Below are 11,150 nucleotides of genomic sequence, written 5' to 3'. Positions count from 1 at the left end.
TGCGGGCATGGAGGATGGGGAGGTCTTGTGTTTACTCCTCCAAAAAAGAGACCTTTCTCCCCGAAAACAAACCCTTTTGTGTGCAAATGCAGCCGTCTGGCAGGTTTGTTCGTATACAGGAAACTTTGAACCAAAGGGCCGGGGCTGGTTTCATTTTGAGGTGAGTTTTTCAGTTCGTGGTGGTATTTGGAAACTGAGCTGCTTTCCAAATTTGGAGCCTGTGTTTTTGCAAGCTGCTGAGCATGGCCGTGGTGTCCAAGGCTTCCTCCTGTCCCTCCCGTGCGGGCAGGCTGGTTTGGACGGAGCCACTGTCGCCGTCCCTCTGCCTTTTCTCTGCAGAGCTTTGCCAAGCCGGGAGTGAGGGAGCTGCCGACAGGGACGGGTGCCTGTAGTGGGAGGGCTGAGCCCCTGTGCTGCAGCTGAAACAGCCCTGGGGGGACAGGGAAGGGGCAGAGGCGGACAAGGCAAAGCCCCCCTCATGGACCGCACAGCGGATGCAGGAACTCGCTGCTCCCACGTGGGGCTCAGCCAGGCTGATCCTGCCAGCAGCCCAAGAGCCCAGAAACATGAGCAATGTGAGCTCCAGGCCTCGTTTTCAGCTGGGGCCATAGGAGATGGGTGTCCTCACGCCCACCTTCTCCTGCTGCATCCATCGAGATGGGCGAGGGACCTGCTCCCTGGGACCTGCTCCCAGGTCCTGGTTTTCCTCTGCTCACCAGGGTGGGGACCCCACTGCCCTCCTGGATGTGCTTTCAGCATGCCCTGCACCTCTGGGGCCAACTTACCGACTGCTCTCTCTCCACCTCCCCCTTCTAGGGGGGCTACGAGGCAGCAGGGGCTCTCTCCGCGGGCCGGTGCCCAGCCTGATGGCACTCAGGGCGGTGAAGACACGCTAACCATGGCCCGCAGATATCCTCAGGGCTAGAGTCTGGATGTCTGCACTGCTCCATCACGGCCTCGGGGCTCTGCCTGTCCCTCTGCAGTAACGGCATGAAGGGACACTTGCTTCCTCCAAAGGTCCCACGGCGCAGTGCCCCCAGCGCCCACGCTGGTGCGACAGCCTGCAGCACGCACGCTGCCCTGCCACCCCGGGGTGCGGACCCCTGAGTCATGGGGCCACCACCGGGGCCACCTCCATCCAGCTGATCCCTCCTCCGTGGCATCCTGCAGGCTCTGGCAGAGGCGCTGGGCGAGCCCAGGCGGGCCTTTCCCCGGACCAGCCCAGGCTTGAGCGTCAGGGCTGTGCACAAGCGGGAGTAAACAGCAAGCGTGAGCGCGCGGAGCCACCGCCGCGCGCGCCAGGCTCGCGGGGACGGGATGCGGATCGTGCTGGGGATGGCCACCAGCAGAGGTACCAGTCCTGCTCCTTTCCCCCCTCTCCTTTGCCAGACGTGAATGCGTCGGGATGCGTGCGGTGAGGAAAGGAGCGTGGATGCTCCTGTGCTTTGGCACGGCACGGGCAAACCCTGACCCGCAGACCTGGGGTGGGCTGCAGGGGATGGGGCAGGATCCATGCGTGTGTACCATCCTGGGGAACTCCTGTCCCATCCTGGGGAATTCCTGTCCTGCCCTGGGGATCTCATGCCTTCGTTTTGCCGCACGGCGAGGTGCAGGCGGGCACCAGGAGCTGCTCCCAGTGCTGCCAGCAGCGCCTTCTTGGCCCTGCGAGTGGAGGTCCCGGCAGCACCAGGCACCTTTGTGCTCTGTGTCTGCCCTCAGATTTGCATCCCAGGGTGGGAGAAGAGCCCTGTGGGGCTATTGGTGATGGTTTGGGAGCTTTAGGGGGCTGACCAGGTGCTGCCCTAGCGCTGCTTGCAGCGGGAGCGTGGCACGCACTCTCCAGGCTGCTCTGAGCCTTCCCCGCGTGGTGTCTCTCACCCCAGCCAGGGGAAGGGGACTTCTGAGCCTGCTCAGCCCCAGGGGAGTCACCCACACCCCGGGAGGGCAGAGCAGGTCTACCCGGATCCGCCAGCTTGCTGGGCGTGCTCTGAGTCACCCGCAGCCCTGCTCTTCCCAGCTCTGCAGGCGCCTGGGTGACGCCCGCAGGCATCCCAGGTGCTGCCGCCGGGTCTCATCGGTCACCGGCAGCAAGCGGGGGGAACGCGGAGCATCGCCTTGCTCAGGGGTCGCTCCTCTCCTTGCCTTCCCGCAGCCTGGCCAGCATCCGCGTGTGGCTCTGGGTACAGCTGTGCCCTGTACGTCCCTGCTGCCTGCCTCCTCTCCTCCCCTCTGTGGGATGGGAAGAGCTCCAGGGCTGGCAATTGTGGGGCGGGAGACAAGCAGCAGCACTGGCAGGGCTCAGCGTGGAAATGATTAAACACCTGCGGGGGATAGGAGCAAGAGCATCCCAGCGCTCTGCAGCTCAGGGTCCAAGCCCTGCAGCGTGTGAACCTCGTGGAGGGAGGGGTCCCAGCGGCACCTGCATCCCCCAAGGGCTCCGTCCCTGGGAGCAGCCGGTTCCCCTCGTTCCTCCCTCGCAGCCCCAGGCAGCACTCAGTGTCTTGGAGGTGGCAGCGGGGAGAAATCGTGGCCTGGGGCAGCCCACAGTGCTGGTGGGCACAAGGGGAGACAGGAACCAGGGAGACAGGGATCAGAGGGATGCTGCAGCCAGGCCGAGGCAGGACAGGAGCCCCAAAGCTGCTCCCAGCTTGATCGTGGTGGCACCAGTGTCCCATATAACTGGGCCATTACGTGACACGTTGTCACAGGGCGCCAGAATGGCTGCTAGGCGTCCTGCTCAGGGCGTGATGGCAGAGCTCACAGGGAGCTCACAGAGGGTTCCTCCGTGCTGTGACAGCTTCGCTCGTGGCGTGATGCTGGGCAGTGATGTGCAGGGACCCTCCTTTGCCCATGCCCAGCCTCAGGGGTTTTCTCACCGTGCACAGACCCTGTGGCACCAATGCATCCTCACGCACGTGCTCTGCTGCACACCTCCATACTCATCCTCACTCCAGCTGCTGCTCCCACGTCTCCAGAGAGGCTGGGGGTGAGCTCCTCTCTGCTCTGAGTCTGGCACGGCACAGGGGGGCTGCCAGGAGCATCTTCAGACCAGGTCTTTGCCACTGCACTGCCCCTGCTGTCCCTCTGCACAAGCGAGCTTTCCAGTGCTGGGCGTCCCCCCATCCCCCTGCTCCTTGCGGTAGCCTTTGCTGCTTCACGGAAAATGTGATGACTCGGCAGCCCCTGAGTTTCCAGGCCTGCTTCCAGCTGCTGGGTGGAGAAACCTTCTGCAGTTGTTTTTGGGTCTGGAACAGTTGAAGGCTTCGCTGTCGGGGGGACCGGCCGGGGGCTCTGGCATCCCCAGCTGACAGCGGGCTCTCTCTGCGCCCTCGCCTGCGGTGGCACAATGGCACCGGGGTGGCCACGTGGAGGGCAGTGCTGGCATGTAATGAGCGGCTTTTTCCACCCAGCACGGGTGGCTGCTGAGCCCCACGGCGCCGGGGACGGGGCCTGGGTTTGGCTCCCGGCAGAGCTTCGGGCCAGTTTCCACCGCAGGCACAGCCCAAAGCCCCCAAGCTCAGCCCTAGCTCGCTGCGTCCCTGGGTTTAAGTTGATGGGGCTGGCGAGGACGTGTCCCCAAGGCCAGCGGGCTGCCAGCTCCGCTCACCCTGTGCGGGGCCACCAGCACCACGCAGAGGCTGGGGAAGCCACGGGGCAGCCGCTAGGTCTGGAGGCTCGTCCCCACGGCGCGGGCAGCAAGGCACGGCGTTGCAGGCACCCCTGCTCTGCTCCCCAGCCTGGAGGCCAGGACAGGCCCGTTGGTTCCCAAACAAGCCAATACCCAGAGAAACCACTTTGGAGTTGGAGTTGTGTCCCCCCCAGGGGGCTGTGGCAGCAGTTGTTGTTTTCCAACAAGCACCTGAGATGCCACCTCCCCCATCTCCCTTGCAGCTCCGTCCCACCGAGCTGGGGGCAGCTGGGTGTCCCCGCTCGCTGTCCCCACTGCTGGACCCTCTTTCCTGTCAGAAACCGAGGTCTGGGCCCCAACTCTGTGGCAGGCAAATGCCGTCACTTGCACCAAGGAGTTCCTCAGCCCGCAGCCCTCTGGTGTGCCCAGCCTCACCAGTGAGATGTGGGCACCTGGCTGGGCTCTGGCACTGTGCTGCTGCACGGGACGCAGGTGCTGGTGGGCAGGGAAAGATTTTCACCCCAGGGATGGATGCAGGGAGGACCAGCCCTCAAATCCATGCCGAACTGCAAATGCTGACATATTCCCTCTGATCTCGCAGTCCCCAGCAGCATCCAGCCCTGCAGCTCGCCCTCGTAGGGCGCAGGACACGGAGGGCTGGGACACCAAACCTCGGGACCTAGGCAAGGCTCCCAGCCCCACAGGGAGCACTGGGCAGGGCAGACTCAGCCTGGCTGGCATTTCCCAGGGCTCCACGTGAAGGGGTTCATCCTCCAGCTGGCCTGGAGCAATCTGGTGTGCTTTGAAGCTCAATGAGCTCCACCTTGAGTCTGTAGCCTGGGAAAATCTCCTGTCTGTGCCACAGCAGGGGACACTGCCTCCTGTCACCTGTCCCAGACACCGGGGGATGCAAAATCTCTTCCCAGGGTTTCCCTGAGCCCTTTGTCCCTAGCCGTGATGTGGGGTCATCCCTCCTCAAGCCCCCATGGCAGGGCAGGTGGGGAGCTCCACCAAAAGCTTCTTTGCAAATGCACCAGGGGCCCGGCCAGCCGTAACCTCCAGGCTCCCACCCGGGGCCCCCTGGTAATCCTGGCAAACCCTCACTGCAGCGGGGAGCTCCAGCCTCCTCCCAGCTGGCTGCAGCCGCTGGAAAGGGGCCTTGGGAAACAGTCCCCAGCCCACTGGAGACAGCAGCAGCCAGCCCCGAACCCCCTCTGCCCCAGTCCAGCCAAGTGTCTGGGAGATGCCAACTGCGGTACCTGTGAGCGTCTGCCCTGTACTCAGCCGCTGCCAGGTTTCCTTCGCATAGTCCTGCCTGCAGGTTTTGGGGTGGTCTCTGGGTGTTGCCATCGCTGCAGGGAGCAGGATTTGCCCAGTGGGGACTCCAGCCCGAGGGCTGACTGCTGTGAGCAGGCATGGATGGCCCTGGAGGGACTGGGAGCTGCCCCTGGGGCTTCTCCTCCTCCCGAAGGGGGTCTGGGCCTCTGGCTGTGACCACGGAGCAGGACTCCTGGTGCTCCTGGCACTGGTCCCATTCAGCCAGGACCTGGGGAGCACAGAGGGAAAGGGACCTGCATGCTTTGTCCCTGTTCCCAGCTGTCCGCATCAGCCTGGGGGCTTTCAGCAGGTTTGGGGATGGACCCGGGGCTGGAGACGGGTCCTAGTCCAGGGAATCTCCACCTGCTTTGTTCTCAGCTACTTGCAGGGGCAGGGGCTTTCCCACATCTTTGCCCAAGCTTTGGGGGTCGATCTGGCTCTCGCAGGTTCCACCTGACAAAGCTCCAAGTCTCTGGGGGTGGGAATCCTCTGTCCTGGGGCCAGCTGGGGGACGTGTCCCCATGGGACCCCATCCTGAGAGCCCAGTGGCTGACAGCGACCGGCACGGCTTGAATAGCCCCCACTGGTGGCCACGCTGGCTACTGGGACAGACTCCCACGGCCACACAGACTGAGCTGGCCTCCGGGATGGATGCATCCCTGAACCTCTTCCAGCGCTGTCCCAGATCTCCAGCGCTGATGTGAAGCCAATGGCATCTCCGCTCTGAATCAGGGCTGGCACCCAGCCACGCACCGCACAGCCCAGCACCACACAAAGCCCCGCGCACGGCTGGGGCACAGCGTGCTGCCCGTAACAGTGCTGCAAAGCATGGCTCCGACAGCCCACGAGCGGACAGGGCACAGCTCAGAACCAGACAGTCCCTCAGGACGGCAAAGCACGGACCGGGCATCTTCACATCCCTCTCACCGTGTGTGCACCCCCCAGATCCCACCCGCCTGCTCCTGCTCAGGGCATCGTAACGGAGGCACACATCGCCCAGCCCACCCAGCACAGCCAAAGCTCCCCTGCCCCATCAGCTCCCCGCACAGAAATCCATGCATAAACAGCTACAGGATGCACAAACGTGCTTTGCACAGAGATGTCCAGCACCCGGACCGACGCGTGTGCCAAAGTCCCCTCTAGCATCCAAGCCCAGCTGCCAGAAGCTGCGGGTGCCCTCCATCCCTCCGTCCCTCCCCTTGCTGGAGGCTGGTTTGGGCACTCCCTTCCAGCGCAGAGCCGCCATCTGCCCTGTCCTGTCTCCTCCCCTCTCCTCCCCTCTCTGCACCAACTCCCACAACTCTGCACAACTCCTTCTGATGGCCAGGCAGTGCTCCAGGCGTGCAGAGACCCAGGCACGGCGAGAACCCCTGCTCCGAGCCCCCCGGCCAGCCGCTCCCTGGCCGCAGCACACACGCCCTCACACGAGGACGACAGCAGAGCCACCGCAGAGGGACACTGATCCGCGGGAACAATAGCAAATGCTCACAGCGAGAGGCACACACACACACCCTGCACTTCTCCCAGCCCGGAGGCTCTGCTCCTGCCCAGGGACGGCTGGCAGCGCTGATGTGCGACGTGCCGGCACGCATCGCCTGTCCCCACTGATGCCATCCTGTCCCCTGAGCTTGGGGGGCATGTGGGGATGCAGCCCCTCGCTGCCACGGGAGAAGGGGCTGGCTGGGGACAGCCGCTGCTAAGAAGCCCCCCCCACCCACCCAGCTTGACATCCCTCTAATTTGCAGCCACCCTGGTCCCGATGAGACCACCGCTTCTGCCACTGCTCGTCCTGTGGGTGCCGTGGCTCCTGGGAACCCTGGCAGAGGTAAGCCCTTCTTTCTTGAACCCCCCCAGTTTGTCTGTGCAGGCTCCTGGCTCCAGGCTTGCTGGCAGCAAGGGGCTTGCATAGTCCTACCCCGCTGAGGAATGACGGCATGTTTCTGGGCTGCCTCTTCCAGCCGTGCAGCTGCACCAAATTAGCGACGTTTGCAATTATGAGCTGGCTCTTTCCTCCGCTCCCCCCCCTCGCCGTGCCCTCTCCCTGTGCCTGGGACCAGAGCGCGCTCCTGCTGCCATGGCTGCGTGGCTGCTGGCCCCAGGAGCTGGGGCTGCCTGCTCAAACTGGGGGTCCCCAGCCCCTTCGCCCCCCTCCGCGCACACCCAAAGCACCACAGGCAGGGGGGGAGGACAGAAATGAGTCAGCCAGCAGAGCCAAGGGGGAAATAGCTAAAGAAAGATGATTGCTCCTCCACGGCTTGTTGCGGGACAGGGAGTGGGCAGAGATATTTCCTTTAATGTGGAGGGAACTAGCCTCAACCTAAAGCAGGGCACACCCTGCTTGCTAGCAGCCTGTGGGGAGACGGGTGTCCTGCCAGCGTGCTCAGCACTCACCGTGGTCAGAAGGGTGCTGGGTGCTCCGGTCCTCGCGGGCCAAGCCCTCGCCTTGCAGCCTGCAGGGGATGGCAGCTGAGCTGAGGTCTGGGGTCCCTCCGACCCCCCCATCATCACAGGGAGGGATGTGGGGACAGTGAGATGGCCAGGGCCTGCCCAGAGCTCGCTTGCTACCCAGACCTGCCCCTTGTACTTTGGTGCAGTGTCCTCACCCTGTTCGCATGGCACTGTGTAGGTCTGCAGTCCCAGGACCCAGGCAAAAAGCCAGGGCAGCTCACGAGCTATGTCCGCTGAGTCTGTCTCCCTGCCTTGGCTGGGGGGGGATGGTGTGATAAGTGTGCTCTCCTGGGAAGTGGGGGGGTCACAAAATTCTGTGGGGTCATTGCCCCAAATGCTGTGGCTGGGTGGGACCCAAGCCTGGCCAGCCTGAGCCCTGCCCCGACACCATGCACTTCTACTCGTGCTGGGTCTCAGCTCTGGCCACCCCACCTTGGCCGTGTCTCACCGGTCTCCTTCTGTCCCCCAGGGGGAGGGATGCAATCGGACAGCGCGGGCTGGGGCGGAGGGACAGGATGCACCCAGCGACAGAGGTAAGCCGAAGCAAAGGGGTCCCCAGGCTGCAGAGGGTGGTCTTAGTGCCCAGGAGCAGGGAGATGAGAAGACGCCTTGGAGTTTGGAGTAGCTTTGTAAATTCGCTGTTTTAGACTTATTGTGGGCTGCAGATCATGACCAGGGAAGGGGAGGGAGCCAGCCCCATCCCCTTCCAGCAACCAGCCTCATGGCAGCCGCAGGAGCTCTTGCAGCAGAGATGAGCTTCAGGGGGGCAGCGAGAGAGATGGACGAGGCTCCGAGCTCCCTTCTCCCCACAAAGCATCAGCAGCAGGGGCACAGCCGTGGGTGCCCTGCACAGAGCCCCTGCAGCCACCCAGGCAGGATGGTGCTCCCTGCTGTGTGCTCACAGCCAGCACAGTCCCTGCACGGCAAAAACTCTCCCAGGTGACCTGCAGGCACTGGTTGGGGCATGGGATGGACCGGGACGTGGCCCTCGGTGGTGTGGTTAGCAGAGCTCGTCTACGGGGTGCGAGCGGTGTTGTGATCACAGCCTCGGGGCTGGAGGATGTGCCCGGCGTGTGTTAGGTGTGGGGTGTTTGCACTGCAGAGGTGAAAAAGACGACTGCCGAGATGAAGGCAGGCAATTCAGGCTGTCAGAAACCTGAGCCAAGCAGACAAACATGGTGGAGAACTCATACCTTCATGAGATGACAGGGATCCCGCAGTGAAAAGCCAGCCCTGTGCGACCCCTGTGCAGGGTACAATCCCTGTGGCTGTCCCTGGGAGGAACCAGCCCTGCCCTCAGCTCCCCAGCCGCATCCCGCTGGCCCTTCCCAGCAGCCTGCTCCCAGGTCTGTGCTAAAACTGCCTAGGGCATGTACTCGAGGGCCTTTCCCAAGGAGCTGGCCCAGGCTACGTGCTGCCCTTGCGGCCGTCTGGTTTTCCCATGTGCACCCATCCGCTGCGTGAAGCTCTCCTCGGTGTGGTGGCAGGCACCAAATGCATTTCCTGCATTTCATTGCATGAAGTGGAAATTGCTTGCAGTTCTGAGAGCTTCACACCTCCCTAGCTTTGTAGGAAGGGCACACACTGCACCTGAGCAGTCCCAAAGGTGCTCTTGCCCCTGGGGCTCACTCTACACCGCTCTTTGCTGAGTAAAGGCAGCCCCAAGCAGCTCTCTGTGACAATAGCTGCGCCTGTTTAGAGCTTTTGTGCCCTGCCAGGTCACAAGTAAGCCTGTTACAACATGTTGCACATCATAAATTTTAAGTGCTAATTCTCACACAAATGCCTTATTAGCACTCAAGCTGCTCTGATGTTTCCCAAAGGCTGAAAGCCATAGAGAGCTCGTCACTTGAAGCAAAGCTGGGGACGGGGAGTGCGTGGCAATCTGCTAGCAGAGGCACGGAGAGGCAGAGACGGAGCGTGGCGGGGTCCTGCTGCCAGCTTGGCCCCGACAGACAGGTTCTGTCCAGCTCCTGTTTGTGCAGGTGGCTCCTGAGCAGCTCTGAGGGCGGGGATCCGATGGCAGTTTTGGCCACCGACCCAACAATTAGCCAAAGCCCCGTGTGCCACTTCCTCGTCCCCAGACGCACTCATCTGGACGCCACAGCACCGGTCCTGCCGCCGCGGCGTGCTGAGTGTGCTGCTGCGGCAGGACCGAGGTGGGGACACACCTGGGCAGGGCACTGAGCAAATCCACGTCCCCTCCCCATACACAGCACCCTGCTCTTGCCCAAACCCACGTCCCCTCCCCATCCGCAGCATCCTGCTCTGCCCCTGACATCTCGGTGCTGAGCAGGACAAAGCACAGCAGAGGCCGCTGAATGGCTGGCACCGTGAGCTTTCAGTGCCCAGCACTGGTGACTCCCACTGGGCACTGGTCCATGTGGGATTGGTTTGTCCCCAGCTTTGGGTCTGGTTCACCTGGGTGCTGAGGAGACCTGGGCTGGTTTCTTGGCTCTCCCAGTCCAGGTTCAGTTCAGCTCCACCTCAGCTGAGGTCTCAGGGCAGGAGCCTGCCCCTCTGCTCTATCCAGCCTGCTCACACTGGCCATGGTTTTGCTTCTGCAAGCTGGGCCCAAAGCACTTCAACATCAACCAAGAAAATCCTGTAAGGTGAGGAGCAGTGCATTATGCCTACTCAGGGCAACTTTTCTGCTACAAATGTGGGGCTGTCTGATTAAAATAAGTGATGGCCTGAAGCCTTTGGAGCCCTTTTGCAATGGAAGAGATGCTCAGGACCTCTTTCATGTGGTGCACGGGGTTTTCCATACCTTCTTGCTTCTGCAGGGATGTTTCTGAACCTCAGTGTGAGCGACCGCGGCCGGTCGGACTCCCTCCTTCTCTCCTGGGATGAGCCGGAGGGGGGTGCCGAGGGATATTTGCTCGCCCTCTCCTACCTGGGGTCGGGCACACTGCTACAGAACGGATCTGCGGGACCCAACACCACCAGTTTCTGGTTCCACGGGCTGACCCCTGGCACATACTATGAGGTCGAGGTGACAGCCACACTTGCCTGCATGGACACCGCCAGGGAGACGGTCACAGCGCAGACAAGTAAGGGGTTTGCTTGGGACTGCAGACTCAAAGGGTCTGCGTGCTCCCGCCGGTGATCGCCCCGTTGTTTCGGAGGGTGTGAAGCACAGGGCTGTCCTGTGAATCCATGGGGAGGTTGGGCGCATCCTCACAGCTACAAGGATTAGGATTCTTCCCTGATCCCCAGGGCCCAGGGGGTCGCTCCCGAATCCATGTGGAGGGTTGGTCCTACCCTCGCACTTTGAAGTTCAGGCCACGTCTCCTGGGATAACACAGCTAGTGATGGAGCGAGCTGTGATGAGGACTCTGCAGAGAGCTGAGGGCTTGCAAGAAGTCATGCCTGGAGGTTTAGGAAGAGCTATGAGGAAGCAGCATCTGCTCCAAGGTTTGGGGACATCTCTGCCAGTCATTGTCAGTCACCGAGCCTTGTCCTAGGCCCTCCCTGGCTCACGTCAAGGAGCTCGGGGAGGACGGAGATAACGGCAGCATCTCTGGAAGGTCCTTGTGTAAATCAAGTGCAGGTGAAGGTAGAAAAACTGTGAAAAGACAGCAGGGCTGAAGGAAAGGGCTCGGCCAGGAGAAGGGACGATTTCAGACAGCTCTGTTTGGTTTCAGACAGCATCTGTCTGATGGTTTCAGACAGCTCTGAGGGTAGGTCTGTCCCACCAGCTGCTGAGCAAGCTGGCAGTGAGACAACCAGCCAAATCCATCCGTGCCACGTCTGA

The 11,150-nt window shown here is 62.3% G+C and overlaps 1 protein-coding gene across 3 annotated transcripts in view; it reads left to right on the top strand.

Annotated features, from left to right (window-relative positions):
- Positions 1-1,241: 1,241 nt before the first annotated feature.
- Positions 1,242-11,150, top strand: part of LOC121059098 (receptor-type tyrosine-protein phosphatase V-like) — a 39,591-nt gene continuing 29,682 nt past the window's right edge. The window contains exons 1-4 of one of the 3 annotated variants that reach the window (XM_040535486.1): positions 1,242-1,351; positions 6,691-6,770; positions 7,803-7,926; positions 10,180-10,446. In XM_040535486.1, the coding sequence (XP_040391420.1) occupies positions 1,318-1,351; positions 6,691-6,770; positions 7,803-7,926; positions 10,180-10,446 (505 nt within the window). In that variant the 5' untranslated portion in view covers positions 1,242-1,317. The remainder of the gene's footprint in view (positions 1,352-6,690; positions 6,771-7,802; positions 7,927-10,179; positions 10,447-11,150) is intronic. The other 2 variants (XM_040535484.1, XM_040535485.1) reach the window with 2 other exon arrangements.

The sequence above is a fragment of the Cygnus olor genome, chromosome 24, assembly GCF_009769625.2.
Source record: "Cygnus olor isolate bCygOlo1 chromosome 24, bCygOlo1.pri.v2, whole genome shotgun sequence".
In the NCBI taxonomy this organism is placed as follows: Eukaryota; Metazoa; Chordata; class Aves; order Anseriformes; family Anatidae; genus Cygnus; species Cygnus olor.
This window is presented reverse-complemented; position numbering and strand designations above follow the sequence as displayed.